The sequence below is a fragment of the Podarcis melisellensis genome (genome assembly GCF_964234715.1).
Source record: "Podarcis melisellensis genome assembly, chromosome: 12".
NCBI lineage: Eukaryota > Metazoa > Chordata > Lepidosauria > Squamata > Lacertidae > Podarcis > Podarcis melisellensis.
This window is the reverse complement of record NC_138544.1, coordinates 48195805-48218910: the sequence shown is the minus strand read 5'-3', so window position 1 is coordinate 48218910 and position 23106 is coordinate 48195805. Positions and strand designations below refer to the sequence as shown.

At 39.4% G+C, this 23106-nt stretch overlaps 1 protein-coding gene across 2 annotated transcripts; it reads left to right on the top strand.

Annotated features, from left to right (window-relative positions):
* The first annotated feature begins 3055 nt into the window (after window positions 1-3055).
* Window positions 3056-22903, top strand: RNF32 (ring finger protein 32). 2 transcript variants are annotated; one of them, XM_081882652.1, is made up of 9 exons: window positions 3056-3171; window positions 6489-6569; window positions 7115-7385; window positions 9911-10053; window positions 10953-10985; window positions 12158-12282; window positions 13217-13325; window positions 18925-19092; window positions 22251-22903. In XM_081882652.1, the coding sequence occupies exons 2-9, from the start codon at window positions 6546-6548 to the stop codon at window positions 22488-22490; spliced, it is 1113 nt and encodes a 370-aa protein (XP_081738778.1). In that variant the 5' UTR covers window positions 3056-3171; window positions 6489-6545; the 3' UTR covers window positions 22491-22903. The 2 variants fall into 2 exon arrangements, with proteins under 2 accessions (XP_081738778.1, XP_081738777.1); XM_081882651.1 differs by lacking the exon at window positions 3056-3171 and adding an exon at window positions 3199-3480.
* The last annotated feature ends 203 nt before the right edge of the window (window positions 22904-23106 follow it).

Below are 23106 nucleotides of genomic sequence, written 5' to 3'. Positions count from 1 at the left end.
TACTTCTGTCATCTTTGCTACCAGTGCGCTTTACTTCAGATCAAAGTCAAAAGCCTATCTAAAATATATATATATATTACATATACAAACCACAGTGACAAATAGTATGCTTTGTTTGACATTGCAAAGCAAACAAGAAATTGCTTTCAATAACAAAGAGAAAGAATCCCCTCTTTTCAGTCCTAATTCTAAAGCCTGAAATGCTATGAACTAGAGGTTTACTTCACGCTCAAGGAATGAGCCCCTTTCAAAAATATAACTAGCCTAACAAAAGTTAAACTGGAATTGCAATGTTGAGATTTTTTTCAAAATTGTGTACTAAGAAAATGAAAATAATTAGCTTCCCATCAGCAGAAAGTTTTCTTTTAGCACAGTTTGTTTATTAGAGCCAATACAGTAACATACATGCAACTGCAGGAAATAAAATAACCATAAACACATAAAATAACCCCCAATAATGAAACAAACATTGAAAAATACATACAAATACCAGTAGTATTTGCATACCTATTCTGATTTAGATGCAGCTCAACAGCGTTGAACCTATGCTGTCCTAGATTTCAAAGCCAAAATTCTATGATCAGGAAATCCCAAACTATGGGAATTCAGGACTCACAAAATAAATCACGCAAACACGCTAATTTTGCAATTTTATTTGACCTAAATATTGCAATAATGGTTGGTTAGTAGTAGCCTGAACACAGTTTAAAATAACATCAGACCTTCTTTGAATACCTACACTAAGCTAGATATCGAACTGCAAAATAGTGCAGTTGGGAGCAGTACAATGAAAATATAGCTTATACTCATTAATGTGACCCAGAACCCTGATGTGCACATAATTCCTGCAGGGTCAGGCTTCTCATCAGGGCCAGCACATCCCGAGTCAGCACCCCTGTGGGTGGTGAAGTTGCATTGGCATCAGCACAACATCTTGCTGGAATTGCATGAGATCTTGCGGAATGCACAAGATTTTCCTGGAAATCGGTGAGATCTCACCAGCAATCAGCAATGCTTCTCCACCAGTGACAGAAGCTGTATGGCCGAAGCTGGGATGCCTGGCAACAACAGCAGGGCAGGCTGGCACTTCTCATTTCACCTCCAACAGCAAAACAAGACACACTTTTCCTGCTCCTCATTCATTTCAATAGCTGATCTGTACACGAGTTTCCATAATCATAAAGGAATAGCCGGCTTCCTCAAACTCAGCCCTCCATATGTCTTTGGCCTACAACTCCCAGGATCCCTAGCTAGCAGGACCAGTGGTCATGGACGATGGGAATTGTAGTCTGAAAAAAAATCGGGAGGGCCAAGTTTGAGGAAGCCTGGAATAAGGCAAATAGTTCCATTTGCAACATGTATACCAATATTGCAGGCCATGGCCCTCTTGTTGTACTGCTGGCCACACTGCTAATCTGTCTGCTAGCAGGGTTGCATGTCTATGCTCAGTTGTCACAAGCATGCCACTCAAGCCAGGAGTATCAAGGGGTGTGGCCTGCAGGCACAACCCAACTCTCCCTTTGGTCCAGTGAACATATGAGGGGCTCATCTTCACACTAATGATATATGGAATATAAAGCAGGGATAGCCAGTGTGATGCTCTCTTTTGGTTACTGTATTTTTATTCTCTTTCACTCTGCTATACACATTTGGATAATGTGTTTTTTATTTTGTTTCCTTGGCACTGGTCACTTACTGCAGCAATCAGGGTTTGATTTGAATTTATATCCCATACTTTCAACATCAACCTATGTTCTCATGGCAAATACAGTGGTGCCCTGCAAGACGAACGCCTCGCAAGACGGAAAACCCGCTAGATGAAAGGGTTTTCCGTTTTGGAGGCGCTTCGCAAAACGAATTTCCCTATGGGGTTACTTCGCAAGACGAAAAAATATTGCGTCCCCCCACGGGTTTTTTCCGCTTTTTTCGCCCTTTTCCTAAACCGCTAAGCCGCTTATCAGCTGTTCCGCTGATAAGCCGCTTAACAGCTGATCGCTAGAAGCCGCTAGACAGCTGTAGCGCTAATCCGCTAAGCTGTCAATGGGCTTGCTTCGCAAGACGAAAAACCGCTAGACGAAGAGAATCGCGGAACAAATTCTTTTCGTCTAGCAAGGCACCACTGTAGTAAGAAAGCCAAAGTACAATTTTAAATAGTAATAATGAAAATATAATGCATACAAATTATCACAGTAAACAACCTAATCAAATAGAGTAAAATTAAATTGTCTTAAGTGCCAGGGATGCAGGTGGCACTGTGGGTTAAACAACAGAGCCTAGGACTTGCCGATCAGAAGGTCGGTGGTTTGAATCCCTGCAACGGGGTGAGCTCCCGTTGCTCGGTCCCTGCTCCTGCCAACCTAGCAGTTCGAAAGCACCTCAAAGTGCAAGTAGATAAATAGGTACCACTCTGGCAGGAAGGTAAACGGCGTTTCTGTGCGCTGCTCTGGTTCGCCAGAAGCGGCTTAGTCATGCTGGCCTCATGACCCGGAAGCTGTATGCTGGCTCCCTCGGTCAATAAAGTGAGATGAGCGTCACAACCCCAGAGTCGGCCACGACTGCACCTAATGGTCAGGGGTCCCTTTACCTTTACCTTTAAGTGCCATGACTCAATGGCAGGGGACCTGCTTTGCATGCACGAAGTCCCAGGTTCAACCCGAGAGACCCCAGTTGAAAACCCTGAAGGATGTCACAGCCAGTCCGTGTAGACTTTCGAGAGGACCCACTGCAGAATAACACAGAATCAGTCTGCAATGAGCTTTTATTTTTGGAATAAAATCAGTTTTCCAAGAAGCGCTTTTCAGGGGCAAAAAGAAATATGTGATACCTCTCGACTGTGGGTAAACCACCGCCAGAGGTGCGCACGCGCCTGCGCCTTCCCTCTTCCTCGCCGCTTTGCGTCCCCTTCCGCGCGCCGCAGACGTTCGTCCAGTCCCTCGCTCGCGCGCGCGCGCTGAAACCTCCAATCACAACGAATCTTTCTCGTCGCGCTCAACCGTCTTCGTCGCCGGAGGACGCGCGCGCACGCGCGCCGCGCTCCTCGCTAAAACACACGCGCGCGGGCACACGGTCTGTTTGGGCGAGCCTGGTCGCTTAGCAACCAGGCGCGTGGCCGAGCGGTTGAGCAGGTCGGAGTGTTTGAGGGGCGAGGGAGAGAAACGTCGCGGGAGGCAGGCAAGCTGAGGGGGGGAATCTGGAGCGGGGGCAACTACTGTTTATTTCATCATTCATATCCAAGAGTTTGCTTGTTTCCTCCTCCCTCCTGACCCTTTTTCCTTTCCTTTTATGTAGCAAAAGCCTGAGGACAGGGACTTTTCTTTAGTCCTTTGTAAGCCGCTCTGGAGCCTTCCCTCCACCCTTTTCTGAAGAGCGGGGTAAAAATTAGTTAAATGAAATAAAGCCAACATCTCGCCTTTCTTCCAAGATGCTTCAAGCAGCGCACGCCGTCCTCTTTCCTCATCATCCTAACGAAAAGCCTGTGAGGTAACTTCGGCAGATTGGTCACCATCAGTGAGCTGCTTGGCCGATGGTAGAAGTTTGAAACAGTCTCCCTTGCCCTGATTGGACACTCTTAACCAGGGGTCAGCAAACCTTTTCAGCAGGGGGCCGGTCTGCTGTCCCCCAGACCTTGTGGGGGCCAGACTCTATTTTGGAGGGGGGAAAGAGTGAATTCCTATGCCCCACAAATAACCCAGAGATGCATTTTAAATAAAAGGACACATTCTACTCATGTAAAAACATGCTGATTCCTGGACCGTCTGCAGACCGGATTTAGAAGGCGATTGGGCCGTCTCCGGCCCCCGGGGCCTTAGTTTGCCTACCCATGCTATTAACTAACCGCTCAGGGGGGCCAACTTGAATAAAATACAGTATTGCCCTGCCCTGCATATTCGATCACTTGACACGATGCATGCACAAACCATTTGAAAGGCAGTTCCCATCAACTTTGGGAGGGGGAGGGATCCCTCAAATAATTTATTAGGGGGGAGCAAAGGGACCTCGACCCCTAGGAGTTTGCTCCTATGACACCACTGGACTCTTTGTAAAGTTTTTCTGTTTCATTTATGCTATGCGATTCATGCTCAAAGTGCTTTACAATAATTTTAAATTGGGGTGCGAAAATATGTAGCCCTCTATTTTTATTTATTGAATTTATATACCGCCCTTTACCTTTGGGTCTCGGGGCAGTTCACAGAATAAAATCAAGATATAAAACCACAAAATATATAATAAAAACAACAAGCCAGTAGCCCCCCCCCAAAAAAACACATTTTATAAGGGCATAGCAACTCCCCTCACCATTAGCTGAGGTGGTGTCCAACTACACCTAGAGAGATCCCTGATTTAAAATGACAAGATAACAAGTCGGGTGAGACTCACCTTTTGGAATCACAGCAAGGGACCTGTGAGAATGATCAGTAAAAACATCATTTTTTGAACGTTAGTTGGCGTTGAATTCCAACAACAACTAGAGGGAGCCCTGATGTAAAACAACCTGCTGTTAAACCAGGGGTGGATAACATTTTGCACCCATGGTCAGCACTCCAGAGGTTGCATGTCAAAATGCACAGAGCCAATTCTTGATTTATTTTGAAAAGGACAAATTTAGAGCTACAGGTCACAACACAGATTGACATCACAGTGACCTTTTTTTAAAATGGAGAGATTCTAGAGGACTGGGTTTTTAAAAAAATAATAAACCTTTTAGCACCACAGTATTAGAGCTGGGGACCTATGGGATCAGTGAGTAAAAACATTTAAATTTAATTTTAAATTTTTAAAAGATGGAAAAGTTGGGAGGAGCGTGCAAAACCTTCTGGCATTATGGTATCCAAGTGAGGAACCCAGAGAAAGAATCAGTTTTATAAAAAGCAAATCAAACTTTTATTTGGTATCACAGCAAAATGAAGAGTCCCCTGCACCAAGGAAGTTACATACTGTATTCCAAAGTTTGCTATAGAAGAGGAAGATGGCAAAGGAAGATTACACATCCATTTCCAATGTCCTTATTTAGGCTTAGCTTCAGTAGGAAGATGTAGATTAAAGGGCTGTGATGAAAAATATGAACAGGTAGAAGTAGTATAGAGCACAGCTCGGAAACCTATTGCCCTACAGATGTTGTGGACTACAACTCTCATTTTCCCTGACTATGGGCCTTTTAGACTAAGGATGGTGGGAGTGAAAGTACACCAATATTTAGAAGGCCATTGGCTTCCCAGCATTCATCTGGACAGAGCCTGGCCCAGCCAGTCTGGCAGGTGCACAATGCAATATTAGTTACCTGCCAGACAATGTTTTTGTTGGTCAATTTAGTGACAGTTGGAGGAGAGCTACATTGTACTTCAGTTTTTAAAAAATCAGGATAAAATTGAATTCCTGTTAATGTATCTTATGTGTTCATAAGATTAAGAGGTTGTATACTGAGAGAAGTAGAGGGGGGTGATTGAAGTAGGAATCATAAATAAAGCACAGTGTTATGGGGTGTTAGGTGCCAGTAGAGGGAAAACCACAATGGACACAATCACACAATCCACTAACAGTCTGTTCTGAAGTCCCCCTAAAAGAAATGATGCCTAGCTTACTTACAACAAACTCACATCCCGTTGCTTTCAAAGGGATTTAGTTGCAATTATCTTTTACTAGATTTTGTTTAATTAAATGTTGCTGCTCAGTCCTGTCCATGCTTTGGAGCACGTCCTGTTGATTTAAAGTAATAATTACTCCAAGTAACTATGCTTGGAATTATATCCTTAAGATAGTAATGTGCATATCTACAGATAATTCGCCCCCAAAAAAGTAAGATTTTTGGTTACAGCAAAGATTAGCAAATGGGGAGGCCAAGGTTTCTGATTAATAAGAAGATACCATAAGTGAGGTAGTACTGGGAGACAATTAGAAACAGAAGATGACCGAGAAAGAATATTTTTATATTGTGGAAGAATAAAGGAACTAGTAACTCATCTAGTCAGTCATGCTTTGAATATTATTAAAGAAGAAGTCAAGAGGAAATCTTAAGTTAATAAATTATTTTTTATCTAATAGAAAATGTAGACTATTTGAAACATTTTAGAAGAAAGCAGCTTGCTTCAGGTTTTAGTCAACCATCTAGGATAGCCAAGCAACAATGAAAAATAATGTTAAACCTGTGACATGGAAACTGTTGGAACAATTGAAGAACTGAGAAATGTATTTTATAAGAGCTCACTTAAGTCTTTGAGAGGCCAGCTCTTCCAAATATATTCCTGAAGACTTTTTGTCCACCACATATGTCACCAGAAATAGGCATGCCTGTTTTATAGCATTCAGCTGTGATGCTGAAACTGACTCATGGCATAATAGACTGGCCCCACCTGTCTCATAGAGCAACTTCAACATGTGCCATTGTGCTACATACACATTATATTTTGGGTTATCATTCCAATTACTTCTCTAGTGTTTGTATTTGTTGTTTTAGGACACAGTTTTGACAGTCGGTTCTATCAAATGTTTAGATCAGTGAAGCATCCTTCCATACTGAAGATAACGAAATCATCATTGCCTCCAGTTCCATGATGCAAACAAAGTATAGCAAGGTGCATGAATTGTATGGTTGTAAAACATGCTAAAAATTGTAACTTTTACAATAAGGTATTATAAATAGGCCCATTTGATGTATGTAGAATATTATCTACTGACATGGGTTTTTTTTAATGTGCAGTTGCTTTGGAAGGCAAGAGTAGCCTAAGGTTTGGTTTTTAATTACATCGAAACAAAATATGTTTAGGCATGTCAAACTTTTATAGTTCATAATGAGTTTATTGCACATAATAATTATGGGTTCAGTAATTAAGTTTAAAAATTGCTGCTATTTTATTTAATATAAATGATAAATCAAAGATTTCTTTTGCCTTTATATAAGTAAAAGTTAGGATGTGTCAAACATCAATCTTATGTTTCATATTATGGTAATTGTATATTAGTAAGACTTCAAGCATGGGAGTTGTAAGAGTATAAAGCCTCTGTCAAGCGAAAAAACCATCATTGGCTAAGGGCTGAATTTCTTTTGTTGTTTAATATGCAGTACATAACGTACACATACAGAAGTAATTTATAATAATAATTATGAAACTTTATTTAGGGGAGTTCCTCCAAACGAGACTCTGTAGCACTTACCGCCGTGGCATTACAAGATCACATTTTACATAATCTTCAGCTGCAGAATCTTTCATTAGCAGATCCTTTTAAGTCAAAGACACAGAGTAAAAAGAATTCATACAAGCCTGTGAAGAAGGAGACAATCAGAGCAGTAGTTGATACTGGACTAAAGAAAACAAGCAGGCACCAACAAAAAAATGAAGATCCAGAAAAGGAGTATGTTCTTGATCCTTGTCCTCAGCCTCTCACGTTAGGTAAATTATGTTACAATGTGTTATTTGAAAGAATATTAATTAAATTATAATAAGTATTTTTTTTCCATATTGCAACAAAGCAGAAGAAGAGTCCTACTTCTCCTTACAAGTAGACCCATGTAGTCTGCACTGTTTGGAAGCTTATGAGCAGGGCAAAAAGAGAGCCTGACCTGGTTTGTCTAAGCACCTACTATTCAGAGATAATACTGTCTCTGAACATGGAGGTTCTAAATATGATAAGTAGAAGGAAAGTTTTAAAGACCAAGGCTAATTCATTTCAAGACTTAGAGTAAAAAAAAAATGGTGGGGAGGTGAAAACCTAATTTGTGAATTGATATGGCTATGATTAGCTTCAGTTGAAATGTAATAGATTACAGTGGTTGAGGGGGGAAACCACAGAAGGTGCTGACTATATCTTTGATAATTGTGTTCACTGATTATGTTTGCTAACATAAAGAGGTATCTCACGAAGGCTAGGACTTACTTACTTACTTACTTACTTGCATGCATAATATACTTTGTGACTTCACCCTTTAAAATAGTAGCTCTGGCTTTGGGTTAAGGGGCAATGTCTTTAAAATAATGTATTGTTTCCTCCTCACCCATATATGTAAATTTCCACTGTGATAAGGAATAGCAAAAGACAACCCTTCTAGAATAAATAACTTTTTGAAAGAGTGAACTGAGGTTCGCTCTTTATATCAGTGAACTGAAAATACAGTGCAATTAAACTGTATTAGCACCATCTAGAGTTGTATTATTACTGCAGGTGGGATAAGCACTTGGGCAACTATTGCTTTTTCAAAAGGCAGTTACTAGTCTGGGCATAAAACTTTTACTTAACCTTTACCTACCCCTTGCTCAAAACTTTACAAGTTATGTTTTCATAATGATTTTAGGGCAAACCCATGAATAATGCCTGTAGTTAAACACTTCAAATCAAGAAGCAGACGTGTCTCATAATAAAAACACATGGATGCAGAAGCTTAGAAGCCTGCCTCAGGAAACAGGAGTTGCACAGGCAACACATAATATTGCCATGAGATAACATGTTATATTATCTGGCAATCAGGAAGGCCTGCCCAGCTCAAATGTCTACACTTTTCTGACTCCTAAAGTTTCTAGCTAACTCTTATTAACCCAATAACAGAAAAGCATTTAGCCTTTCTTTCCCTTTCAATCCCTTCCCCCGGCACTTAAAAAATGTGACTCAAGCATTTCCAGAGGTTTATAACTCTAATCCTGCAAGCACATTAGATACTTACAGGTATGTTAGAAGTCTGCAACTGGAAGCTCATTAAGATATGTAGGTATGCAATCACATAACTCTCTGGGAAAAGGGACTTCATAGTTCAACCCTGCCAAAAATTGTTAAGATCTTGGTTTCCGTACATCATCCTACATCTTGGACCTCTTTCTTTCTGCTAATATCTCAACTGCATTTTTAAAAAGGCATCTTACATTTGTTTGTGTATTTAAAGCACTTGCACCCCACCTTTAAGCTGCATAGCAAATGCCCATGCAAATAAAAAGCCATCAGAATTGGGAGGGATCCAGATTGGACATGCACACAAATCTCTGGCGCAGTCATACTGTATAGGCCCAAACTGGGCTTGCTGCTGCTATTGTGCAATATATGAGGAAAGTCAATTCATATATGACAAAGGATTTCTCAGAAACATTGAAGCCTGCTACATCTTTCAGAACTGCAAAAAGGATTAAGAACTGCCTTCAAAGAACACTTGAACTGGCTTGATGACCAAGATACTAGGTGGAAGGGTGAATCACACCTTCTGCTGGTTCAAACAAATAAGCCTGCAAGTTCCAAGAAATTTACAATCAGTTGATCAGTCTGCATTTGTTTAATTGTTCAATGCACTTTCTGTGAGTCATAACATGGAATGGTTTCCGTGCTATTGTAGGTAAATACAAATATACATACAGGGATGGGATCTGAAGTCTATAAACTAAGATGTTCTGACCATCTATTTTTGATTCAGAATTTTGTTTGTTGGCACCCTGCTCTGCACATATTCTCTCAGTAACTTCAGTTGAAGAGTTGTCAGAGGTTTGGCTTGCCTGAAAAAACTATAGTTTACCTGTTGTGTGCTGCTTTCAGATGGCACATCTGCCACTCTGAATAAGTGAGACTTAAGGGTTCATAAAACAAACCAATTAATTTTTCATTTAAATGTAAATTTTAATATTCAGATTAGTAATAAGTTTAATATGTGCACATGCACAAAGCATTAATTTTTGGTGGTTTCTTGTGGGACTAAAGCCAGCCTGCACACTGTCTGAAAGAACTCTGTCCAACAGAATTCCATTTTAAAAGGGGACAAATAAAGTTGAATTCACTTATTGCCTATTATTCTGTTACTTTAATCAGAGCCATTATTTTCAAACCTGTGCTGGCATGGTATATGGATGTATGTTTGTATACAGAGAAGGAGGAAAGCTTCCATGAGGAAAAAGCTTTAATGTGTGTCAATGTCATTACCATATTTTGGACTTTGTGTCTATAGCTCAGCAACTTGGGTTGGTGGAACCTCCTGCCATGCCACTAACCATTGAGGAATGGGAGCATGTGAAACAACGATCCATAAAACAAGGAGATTCAGTTCAACCTTGTGCCATATGCAGAGAAGAATTTGCACTTCAGCCACAGGTATTTTGTCTGTCTTAGCATTAAGTCAGCTATCCTATGAATATGTTGAAATATGGACTGAAATCACAGTCAAAGCGTTGGGAGATGATAGCAAAACTTAAATTATTATCATTTTGCCACTGCACAGGGTCTTTTTGTATCAATGTGTATTCATAGAATGTATGCTGAAGTTGGGCATAGGAAAAGTTGGACCACTTCCCAACGTTTCTGAGAGAATGGAATAGTTTGCTACTCCTGAGCAAGCATTGAATTCCTCTTCCCCAAGTAGTCTTCTGTCAACAAAGAGCTGGAACATGCTTTTTAATGCAGAGTACCTTGTGTAGCTACTATAAATAGCTCAGGTCTAGGCCTTGTGAAATAGCTCAAAAGTTGCACCATTTTTGTAAACCAGGAGAGGGGGAGAGAAGCAGGCCACAGGAGTTGGAAAACTTTAGAAGATCCTTAAGTTTATGTATTACAGTCAATAATAAAAACTTATTATTATCATTATCATTATTATCATCATCATCATCACCACCACCATTTCCTGAGCAGAGTTCATGATCATTTTTAGGAATTTCAATTGTACTAAGGTAGAATTTCTTAATTGCTTGCAATCACGCTTTTAAGAAAGGGAAAGCCAATATAGTTTAGGAAACAACTTTTCAAAGTAGTTACTGCAACTTTTTGTTCTTGATCTGAAGTTGCAGATTGTTATTCTAGCCAAATCCCCCAAATTGTTAATGTAAGTTTTGCTAGATAAAGAATTACACATTGTGTTTGAGCCCTAAATATTCTATTTCTTCAACGAAAGCTATTTATCTGACATACCATTGGCAATTTTCACTAGTTATACCAATAGTAGTATATATATTTTGAACTTTTAAGTTTCACAAGATGTTTTTATTCTCTCCTAACAGGTGCTGCTGTCATGTTCTCATGTGTTTCACAAAGTAAGTAAACCCTACGTTTATTAAAAGTGAAATGTGCATCAAAACAGTCTTGTACATTGTAGAACTAATGTGAATTTAAAGTGTTGAAGTCAGTCTTTTGTTTCTAAGATTCACAAATTGAAATAATTTGAGGATATACTGTTTTGAGATAGTTGCTCTTTCTTGTAACACTAAGCCAAGCCGTGGTTTAGCAGGAATACATGAACTCCTGGAGAAAAGATTCTGGCTGTTTTGCTCCTCCTCTGTTCCTGCCGCTGCTGCTGCCTCTGCTGCTGCTGTTGCTGTAAGCTTAGCTGCAGTTCAACATAAACATAGTGTGTTGCCCAAACCCAGACTCATGATTTGTCTCCTTAACACAACAATGGCATGTTGTAAATCATGAACCTATCTTGGTTTACAGCACATAGCTTGTCTGAAGCAAGATAAACCATGAGCCCAGGTTCAGATGATGTGCTGAATTAAACCATGGCTTAGTTCTCCATGGTAGGATTGAAGAATGAACAAAGTAATTGTGATCTCCAAGAGAGCACACTAAGCCATAGTTTGGCTTAGCTGTACATGCGAGATGGATCAGTGTCCTTTATCTTATTGTGAAATGTTATCATTCATATATATAAAGGCAAACGTACCACAATTGCATGTAGTTATGCACTCTTTAGGTTCTAGTTAAGTCAGTGGACCTAGTGTTGCATTCCATTTAATAGTTAAGTGTATCAGAATCAACAATGTGCAAGATTTAACTGGGTATAAGAATAAACAATTTGCAAGATTTAACTATGTGTGGCTCTTTACTTACTCTAGCTGCTTCATAGTTGTTTTATTACAGTAGTTTTATAAATAGTCTGATATTCCTCTTAAAGAGCCAACACTGTTTATTAAAGTAAATCTGGAATTGGCAGTCTGAGTAGTGTTCTAATAAGTATGGCAAAAAGTGCCTAGACAACATGGAAGTAGAGGAAGAACAGAAACAGATCAGGAATTGTAGGAACTCCTCTCCCCATTCCAATTCCATTACTTTGAAATAACCCGCTTCCAGAATTTTAGCATCATGTACATTCGCTTCCCCCTGCTGCAAGTTCCTGCTAGTTCCCACAAACCCATATGTATAAAGATGGTGGGGGAGAACACATTTCAAGCAGATTTAAAGGTAAAACTGAATGTTATTTTTCTAGGCATGCCTGAAAGCTTTTGAAAGATTTGCGGGTAAAAAGACCTGTCCAATGTGTAGAAAGATCCAGTATCAGACCCGAGTAATTCATGATGGAGCACGCCTATTTAAAATAAAGTGTGCTACAAGGTAAGGATGACTGGCAAATGACAAAACTGTTTTCACTGAGAAACATTTATTGGGAGATCTGCATACACAGAAGACACTACACAGTGATGGGTGCAATGTTATACAGGAGCTAGAGAATGATACTTTAACTTTTTTTATTTACATTTTAATGGTTAACATTTAATTGTTACAATTTAATCATCTCATATTTAAGCAGAGATGCAAAGCCTCTATGCAGATTGTTACTTTGAGGCAGATACTAAGTTAAGGTTGATTTTGCTCAGAAAATGTGTAATCATTTTCCAGGCTCATTCCAGACCATGTGGTCCATGCAAGTGCCTCTACTGGTGCAGTGGAATAGTAGTTACTACGAAACTGCTAGAAATTTAAAAAGCTCAACAACTTCAATCCTAAAAAAAGCGCAACAACTTTGGTCGGCCCCCACGGCCCTTCACTTCATCAAATCTGGCCCTGTTTGAAAAAAGTTTGGACACCACTGCTTTTGATGGTAGATGTATGCGAAACCAAATGACCTGCTAGCAAGATTTTAAAGATAAAAGAAAGACCATAATAATATTTCTACCTATAGAAAATCTTTCTAACTTGTAGTAGCAGCAGTAATTACTGTGAAATGGTAAAAAATGGAAGTGTCTAGTCAGGAGCTCGCAGTCAAGGGCTATGTTTTGCTGCTGTGGGAGAGCCTGTCATGTTCTAGTAGTGGTGGAAGACAAAAAACAATAACTGGTGCAAATGCATTCTGGATGCATGGTGGCCACATAAATTTGCTTAGCAGTTTTGGCTCCATTTAATTGAGAGCCATTCCTCTAAAGTAGCCACCGCTGACAGAAATGAGCTCTTTTTTCATCCTATTTGTTAGTCCCAAGATAGGAGCCACCAAAGCTCTCAAAGCCGTATTTCTAGCCTTCATTCTGGGTGTTTTCTTTTCTTGCTACAGAATTCAAGCTTTTTGGCGGGGGCATATTGTTAGGAAATGGTATAAAAAGCTAAGAAAAACAGTGCCTCCAAAAGATGCCAAATTAAGAAAAACATTCTTTGAAGAAAAGGTATGTGTAGCATTTTTTTAATTCTTAACAATGTTCCCCAGATTCCTCAACCTCAAATTATAATGCTATAAAAACAAAACCAGTCCAGCATTTATTAAATTGTTCAGAATAAGTTATACTACAGCAGAAACCTAATACACCTTGATAATGTTTTAAAAGTATATAATGACTTTGGGTTTTTCCTGGAAATTGTCTTCTGCATGCATTTTATGTTTAGTCAAACTTGCAGGTAAGTGTTCTTTTGTTTTTTCTCCTATACAGTACATGGTGGAAGAGCTGGATAGCTACAGTGCTTCTGATTTAATCTCAGTTTTAGTTTAGACCTTTACCTATGGAATAGTGAGAAGAAGGGTCTCCACTTTGTGTAGCAGTCCACTACACAGAAATGTGTTGGGGACACTACCATGTGGAATAATTTCGAATACCTTTCATAGTTCCATAGCTGAAAACAAAAATGTTTTTCAAATGATTTAAAATAGTTATTCTAAGTTCTGCGGGAATCTGTGGAATTTTCTTATTATATTCTCGAAGGATTATTTAATGGTTAGGCAAAGTCATGTTTCATACATAAACCATATTCAATGCCCTTCTAATGATATGATTCAATTCCCAAAAATCATTCACATATTATCTATTTCTATGGATATCTCTTCTATGTAGAATAACAGCAGCTTTCATTCCAGTGTTAGAGACACAAAGTAGTTGCAGATATTAAGAGCATATATATATATTGTAACAAAAGGAAATAATGATTATGACAATAAGAAGCCATGTCCTCTCACCCATCATGCTCTCTGTCTTTCTGACCTTTCAGATTCAACCATGTTGCTTTTCAATGCAGCAAAATCACTCTGAGTTGACTTTACTGCATCAGTTACAATCTAAGATGCGTGGTTTGAATCTTCCCACACCTAGTTTAAAAAATTGCTTCAATGCTTTACTGTGTCACAGTAATTACTAGCTCTCACCATGTGAGGGCATATTTAAACAATATATTTGCCTCTCAAAACTGATATGGGGAAATCACCTCAAGGTGACTTTATCACATAAAAACATAACATGTTAATCAAGCTTCAGTCTTAATCTTAAAATGCAATCTGTACAACTTGAAAATATGCACTTATGGAATTAAAGGTAGAAAGCTAAATATAAAGAAGAGTTGGCTGAGCCACAGCTTGCATAATCATAGTCACTGGCCATGATCTAGAGCAGTGCTTCTCAACCTGTTTTAACTGATGCCCCATTTTAGCTAATACAGAAATCCCACCACTAACTTCAAACCCAACTTCCCTAATTATTTTATTTTATTTTAACGTTCAAATGGATGGAAATTTCATGATGTTCAGTTTTTTACTTATATTGTACATATTTTTTTGGAAATACACCCACACACGGAATATCTTCATACGCCCCTGGAGATGGGATGCCTCCTGGCTGAGAAATACTGAACTACACAGCTCACATACAAGGAAGTTTCATATTAATTTGAACAAAAACACGACAATAGGTGTTCAGGCCCCTCAGACCCGCCCTAAAGTAAACTTTGCCTTTTCCTTCTACAGATTTTCTTCTGTTTTCATTATTTAAAAAAATCTGATCAACCATACCAACTCTTCCTTAGTTGCCATATCCTTGCTGCTTCTTTCTAACACAGGGGCACACTACCAAAACCACCCAGATGCCTTGTTCATAAGAGGCAGCATCATTATATTAACAGTGTTACATTGTAACTGTTAACTCTTTGATTCATTTTTCTTAGTCTCTGTTTTTTCGTCAGTCCTAGTACATATTCTTCCTCCTCTCTCTGCACTGCCAGGAAGTTCTCAGGAAGTTGCAAATAGCCATGGAAGGAACTGCAGTTGATCCATGGGCCCCTAGTGGGGGGAAAGGCCTGCTCTAATACCTGGTCTTATTTAAAGGACCAGAATGCAATGTTGTCTACACACTGTCCTTGAACAAAGAGTAAGAAGTCATCCCTTTCCCCCCTCTATCCTGGTCTAGAGCAGAATTCAGTTGACAAAAGAAAATGATGAGTGTTCCAGTAATACTCCTGAGACTAGGAAAGTTGGCATTTGTGTAATTTGTTATCTTCTGTATATATGAACAGTTATTTTCTCATGGACTTAATGCTATGCCAGGAGTAGGGTAAGAAACACCTGCAACTCACTCTGCTCCGTCCATTCAATTTGCTAGGTTTGATGGACAGATAGGTAGTAATAACCAGTCATCCTAGTCTGCAGAAAATAACACATTCACATTCAGTTCTTCTTATAGAAAACCATTGTTCCTAATCATGTACTGCCCTCCACTTTTGAATCAGAGATTCCACACTACTTTTCACAGTTATCCAGCCTCATTGTTCACTTGAAATATACTTTTTAATATGTGTACACTTCAAGGTCTCATGGGCACTCAACTTGATCCTGAAAAATATAAGGATGGAAAAATATAGGGCCATAGCTGCATGCACCTGTATGAACTTTATCCAGTTAGGTATGGATATAATGGTCACATGGACAATTGGTGTAATAAACTTAGCTATTTATATATTATTAATATATTTAATATTAATATATTTAAGGGATTTGAACCCCACTTTCCACTTTACAATATGTCTCAAAGCTATGAACAAGCCTTGTGCCCCCTTATGCACTTCTCTCTTTGTGTCAACAAGCAGGCATACCAGAAGTCATTGGTAAAATATATTTTCCTTTATGTCAGAAAAACTATAGTTTATGGCTTTAGTTAATTGGTTTAGAGCAAGCTAGGATATCAAGCTGCATTTTGAAGTTGGCTTCATATTTTGGCTTTTTCCAAAGCAGTTAACTGTAGTTTTCTGATTTGAAAGTGATATAGAAAATGGATAGAGAAACAATAATTAACTGATGACTTCCTGGTATGTTTGCTTGCTCACAAAAGTGGGGGAGTGAAGTGGCTGTATTTGGGGACACAAGACTTGTTCATATATCTGCTACTTATGCAAAGATACAGTAATTTAAACACAATAATTTAAACACCTGCCAACCAGCCCCTCCCAGTCCCTTACCACTTAATCTGTTCCATGAAATCATGATGTTGCCATTGTTGGATACATTCATGCAGGACCAAAAGAATGACACAAATCAAGAGCATGTGTCCTTATCAGCATCATCTGTGTTGCTCACATTACTTATCTACAAGTACCTACTGATAGATTCAGCAACTTCGAAGATAAAAAACATAGCCTGCAGGAACAATAAGGTGGCTTTCATAGTTAAAGAGAAACTTGGTTTATTCATATGTTTTGTCATTTATAATTCAAGCACCCAGGAAGATGCACACAGATTTCCATTAGTTATATACAAAAAATACTGTAGTATTTTACTAGCAAGTGAAAGTTATGGCTGAATCTGCACGCTATTAATCATGGTAGGTTCAAAGCTATCCAGTACACTTACATGAGAAGTAAGTCCCATCCAAATCAGTGGGGCTTAATTCTGAGTAAACATATAGGATTGCACTGTAAATATCAGTTTCTTAAGGCACTTAGCCTGCAATCCTCTGCACATTTACCTAGAAGTCAATCCTTGCCTTAGTTTTGAGTAAACATGCATAAGATTGTAATGTCACCCTGTGATCCTCCAAAACTGGTGTTTCTAGATTGCAAAAAATCATTTTAATATGGAAGTCTTACCTTTTCAAAAGTTAAAGAACCACACAGTTAAAAATGCTACAAAAAGATGGCTGAGTAAAATGTATTAAAATATATATTGACTTCCTTTGGCAGTAACACATAAAAGAAGGAGCAGGTTTTGTACTGGTAAAGAAATTATACAGTTAGACCTTGTGTTTAAAATGTCACTGCTAAGTAGAATGTACGGTATTTTATTTGTCTGACTGTGGCACAGTAGCCTTTTTATTAATCCATTCAAGATTTTACTAATAAACATCAAAGGGGTTCCAAAAGGTTACTGCAACCAAGCTATGCTAATTTTTAACACCAATGTATACAGAGAGTGAAGTGTTGCCTAGAATTCAATGTGCTTGGTAGTGAATTTCTTTGATCCTTATCTAGAACTCTGCTTGTATATGTCATCTAATTGAAGTAAGATATTTTATGGCTGCAATTAAATCTTTTCAAATGCATTATCTTAAACTTAGCTAAAAATGCAGACAATTGTTTAAGAAGCTAGGTATATTATTTGTAAAACAGTGCAGCTTGTTCTAGTATCCTCCTTCCCCACCATGTGACTTCTTCCCAAAGATTTTAATTTAAATCTCACCAAACAGCATAATGGTCCATGAGTTTGTTTAGCCATTTGACTTCCTTTATCACATAGAGATGGCAAACATTCTGTTGCTAACTTGATGTGGCTCCAGGCAGCAAGGCTATGAGGATTTTAAACCAGTAAAAGCTTATCAACTGATTCATTGATATGCTGTAAATTCCAGTCTTTTCATTTTACTTTAAAGTCAACACATTAGTAAGCAATTTGCTGACATAAAGATGGATTGCTTTAAAAGGGTTCCCCTTGGGTGGACAAAGTTCACCTCAATGCTTTTGTGTGCATCTTTAATTTAATCTTTTTCTTGGGCGTCGCCTAAAACTTGTGACTGATGGTGCTTTACATATTGATAAAAATATTTAGAAGGCCTCCACTTTGTCATGTTGTTCAAGTTGAAGGGCAGAGAGGTCACGAAGTAGATACAAAATTAATTTCTTAAATATAGCATTCTTTTCCAAACTGCTTTTCTGGGAAATAAAGATATCCCGTTTTTTTCAACAGGATATTTTCCTTTTATCCATTAATTAACAACCTTTACTTTGAAGAAAACATATAACTGCTTGGACCCTAAGTTGCTTATCCATTCATGTAAAGTGAAAGGGGTGGTTTCTGCCCCCTCTCCTTCTGTTTTCAGCCCACAACACCATATTACAAACCACCTCCAAAAGTTCCCGAACTCCCAGGAGGGGAAGTGCCGGAGTGAAGGAGACGTGGGAACGCTCTATTCAGTCCAGAAAGGAAAACATTAGGATCCCCCAAAATTTATTTTTTAATACAATTTACATTACAAATTTATATTTTTGGTGTTTGTTGAAGACCTTCCTTTTCCAACAAGCCTTTTAACTATAGATTTTTCATCAGTATCACATTTGAAATTGTTTTCATAAATGTTTTTATTGCTGAACTCTTTGGGATGTTTCATAAATAAAAATAGATTAATTGCAAACACTGACTTTAGTCTTAGTGACAGGAAGAAAAAACTGCCCTATGATCCTCAGATGAAGGGCAGTATAGAAATTGAATAAATTAAATAAATAAAAATATTTAGGAAACTTCATTCAGTGTCAAATAGCCTGGGGCAGTTTTAGGTAGAAAACAGGCAAAGGGTCCTAATCCTGATTGAGAGCACCTTCTGGATTGTAGCCCCACATTCTGGGTGAGAAGCAGATACAAAGCTAGTAATGTTGATAGGGAATAGGATTCATTATTTAAGCCAGAAGGGTGTGTCTTAACTCCCTGCAATGGAGGCAACCCTGGCACTGATGCCTCATATACTCTTCAAATCTGCTTGCAACCTATTACAATGGGAGTAAAATCTTTGTCTTACCGTTCAGTTTTCAGAGATCTGCCAACGATTATTGAATTCATATGATACCCGCATAGATGAATTCTTCTCCGAGATTGATTCTAATGTAGCTGAAAGTCAAAACGTGTTTCAGCAGCTGGACAAGAAGTTGGGCCCAGGCATAGATGAAGTTGAATGGGAAAAGATACAGATACAGGTTGGTTTCAGAGACAAAAAATGTGTATTACTTCAAAAGACTGACTCTACCTCCTGTGCTTTGTGTTAATTGACTGGTAGCAGCCTTTTTTGTACATATTATTTACATTTTTGTCCTCCCTTTTCCGGTGGTGTGCATGTGCTACTCCCATGAGGGAGGATTGGCTGGCTGGGCTACTTCTGCATCATTATCTGTGAGCTTATGAGTTGAACAAAGTGGTGGACTACTTTTTCTGATCCAAGTCCAAAACTGCTTCCACTATACACTGCTGCACACAGAATTATCAGTGTGCCCTGTTCAGACAGCAAAGCCAGCTATTGGTGGTTGCCAATGCCAACTTGTTCTTGAAGCTTTAACATAATCTACCTTAGAGTTCTACCACCTGTCCAGCACAAAGCGTAGTTACCTGATTTGCTGCATTAACCCTTCATCCTATTCAGTGTTGGCATCTTAGTGATCTAACCCATTGAGCAAGTTCAGGGAACCATTTTCAGTGCCAGGGCTTGATCAGAACTCACCCACCCTCCATGGGCCATTTTTGAGGGACCTATCCATCTTACATCATATGATCAGGCAATTCAGATTTCAAGCCAAGAATAAGTTCAGGCTAATCTCCGATTTTAAGAGCTGTAGTGCTTAGCACCAAAACTTGGAAATAAGGAGATCTCTGTGATCATATTAGGTCAGTTGACAGATCAGTATGTGTGCTCAGAATGGGCCAAATTCAGAGGCATGAGCCTTAAGGACCTCTTGAACTCTTATACCTCAGCTTGATCAGAGAGATCATCTCAAGGAGCAGTTACCGTATTGGCCTGAATATAAGCTGCACCCGAATATAAGCCACACCTTTAAAAATTGGGGGGGGGGATACAATACCCAAATATAAGCTGCTCCCTTAAAATTCTGTGGGCACTCACACCTGTTCCGTTTTACCGTATGTCTATTTCAGCAGCGATATCATAAAAGCCAATTTTTGTAAGGTCGTGAATTTAAGCCACATTTTAACTTTTCATGGTCAGAATTTGGGGGGAATGTGAGGCTTATATTCAGGCCAATACGGTAGTTGCTGCCCATGTTTCAGAGGCTCAACCAGTCTCTGCTAAAAATTGGGTATTTTGTGTCACTGCTACCATGCTACAGCACACTTTCCAGCAGAGATTTGACAGGTATCATTGCTTGTGACTTTAGACCTTATTATGCCGCGTCGGGACGCGGGTGGCACTGTGGGTAAAAGCCTCAGCGCCTAGGGCTTGCTGATCGAAAGGTCGGCGGTTCGAATCCCCGCGGCGGGGTGCGCTCCCGTTGCTCGGTCCCAGCGCCTGCCAACCTAGCAGTTCGAAAGCACCCCTGGGTGCAAGTAGATAAATAGGGACCGCTTACTGGCGGGAAGGTAAACGGTGTTTCCGTGTGCTGCGCTGGCTTGCCAGATGCAGCTTTGTCACACTGGCCACGTGACCCGGAAGTGTCTCTGGACAGCACTGGCTCTCGGCCTCTTAAGTGAGATGGGCGCACAACCCTAGAGTCTGTCAAGACTGGCCCGTACGGGCAGGGGTATCTTTATGCCTAGAGGTATTTGCAGCTGATTGATTTGATTAGCAAGTCACTTTAAGGATTGTTTTTAAATGTGTTTTATATTTTATAGTTGAGCACCACGATGATATTTTATATGATGGTACAGAAATACTTTTATAAATGCAGAAATTAGGCTTGTGGGCCAGAGATTCTTTACCCAATCTTAATAGTCACAACCCACTAGGGCTGTGCAATAAATTGCCATCTCAAATACTGGTATTGAAATGATATCGTGATAAGTGTTTCAACAAGGCAATATACCGAGAACAAAAGGTGGAGACTTGACAGCTTCCCAGAGGGTAGCTCAGCTGATATTTTGCAGGCATCAGCTCTCCTTTGTTTGCTCTCTCACTCTTCACTCCTTCCAAACCCCTCACACAAACCAGCAAACTCTTTAAGCTTAACCAGTATCTTCCACACCATCTCTCCCTGATTTGTTTTCACTCCCCTCACTGAGAAACAAGGAGAGTGGCTGGCTGTTGGTAACCCCTTGCAAACACACAAGCCAACTCTTTAAGCCTAACTTCCTGCTCTCGCCCAAGAGGTCTGCTAATTATGCAGAGCCTGCTAACAGTCCAGGAGGAAACCCCCCCCCCCAGACAATCAAAGATCCAGCAGCAAAGTAGACAGAGTGTAAAAAAAGAACTGGAAATCTCTTCTTTCTTCCCTTACACTCACCCCCCACTGGTGAAAAAAAAGAGGGGGTAGAGTTTTCATTTTTATTTTCTGGTGGTGTTTATGTTGTTGGTTTCCCCTAAATAGCTTTCCTCCATATTAAAAAGGGAGATTTTAAAAATTGATGTAAAGGAGACAGTCTTTGCTTGCTTGCCCTCCCTCCCTCCCTTTGATAAAAAGGGAGAGATTGGTAGTATGGGGAAGCCCTTCTGTGGAGAGGGGTGGGGGGAGATTTAGCTGCCTGCCTTATGCTGAAATGGGAGGTTGGGTACTATGTGAGAATGATGGGTAGTGTGTCTGTAAGCAATGCAAGCAATTGAGTGTCTACTCACAAGCAACCCCTACTGAATTCAATGAAACTTACTCCCAGGAAAGTAGAAGTTGGGCTTATGCATGCATAGATTCCACTTAGACCTCCGAGTAGGGAAGCAGATGCAACTTGACTAGTAAATCACTTAAACTACTCTTAAATAAGTTGAAAATATATTAAATATATTCTATGGCAGTTTGTTTATTTTTATTACATCTACTTCCTTACATTTTATTGTGCTATTTAGCTGGTGATATATTGTGATGTTGAAAACCAGATATTGCCCTGCCCTACAAACCCACTAGAAGTCTTTCCTACATTTAAACATTTATTTTCTCCATCTTTCTTCAATGAAGCATTTTGAGTATTTTTTTTATTTGACCAGAAATGACTGACAGACTTTAGTGCTGCAAAAGTTGGTGTAGTCTAGTATAATTCCAGTTTCAACTGTTCTGTCAGCTTAAGAGCTGTTGCAAAAATGATGATTTCAAAGCCAGTTTTCTTACCCCCCCCCCACTTTCCACGTTTTCCACTGTGTATGAATACAAAGTGTTGCTATTAAGCCAGTTCAGTATTTTCTATGCTTACCATTTTCTTTCAGGCGTTCCGGCAAGACATAGTTGACTGCCCAATTTGCATTATGCCGCTCATCTACCCCACTCACCTGCAGGACGGAATTCCCCAAGCCAGCTACCCATCATGCTCCAGCAAGACCGTTCTGCTCTCCTGTTCACACATGTTTCATAGTACTTGTGTTCAAGCATTTGAAGACTTCTCCTTGGGAGAAAGACCCATATGTCCTTTATGCCGCTCCCATTATCAGAAGAAAATACTTAACTAATGTTTTAATATAATTTTTCAAGGTAACTGAAAAAAGGCATTGGGTTGTATCCAATGCTGGTCATATTCCTTGGAACAGACCCGTTGAAATTTAAGTCCATTAATTTTAATGGGTCCGCTTTGAGTAGGCCTTAGTTGAATGTGTATTATAGAAATATTAATGTATTTCAAGTATATATGAATTACTTGCCATTTTCAGCAAGAGCTGCCACACAAGTTTTTCCTTTGTGCATATGTTTTTGTCAGTAACCAAAGATTGCTGTCACTGGCCTTCTGGCAAGTCAGAGTGGGATGGGCTTTTATAGTATTGGATACAGAATATCTTCCCATAATCGGGAAAGGGGTGGAAGAGATGTCAGATTGATGGGGGAAGGATTTACCAGGCCTTAATTAAAACATAGCCATTGATTTACATCCCTTTCATCCAGTTTCTCGAAACCAGAGACTGAAGGCAGAGGACATTGCAGGTGTGGTAGCAGTAGCAACTAGGCCACCATGTTCAATCTTGTCCCTCACAGACTCCCAAGCAGGAGAGAGGTTTCAATTCCTGCCAAGGAGTAAGTACTGAAACTGGGAAGAAAGGCTCAAACCCTCAAATCTGTAAGCAACCTTGGGGA

Bases quoted from the DNA above. Each gene is read 5' to 3' on its own strand.
- RNF32 (XM_081882652.1), top strand. From the start codon at position 6,546: ATGATGCAAACAAAGTATAGCAAG. The intron at 10,986-12,157 runs GTAAGTAAACCC...TTATTTTTCTAG, and splicing joins GTTCTCATGTGTTTCACAAA to GCATGCCTGAAAGCTTTTGA. The intron at 13,326-18,924 runs GTATGTGTAGCA...CTTACCGTTCAG, and splicing joins AAACATTCTTTGAAGAAAAG to TTTTCAGAGATCTGCCAACG.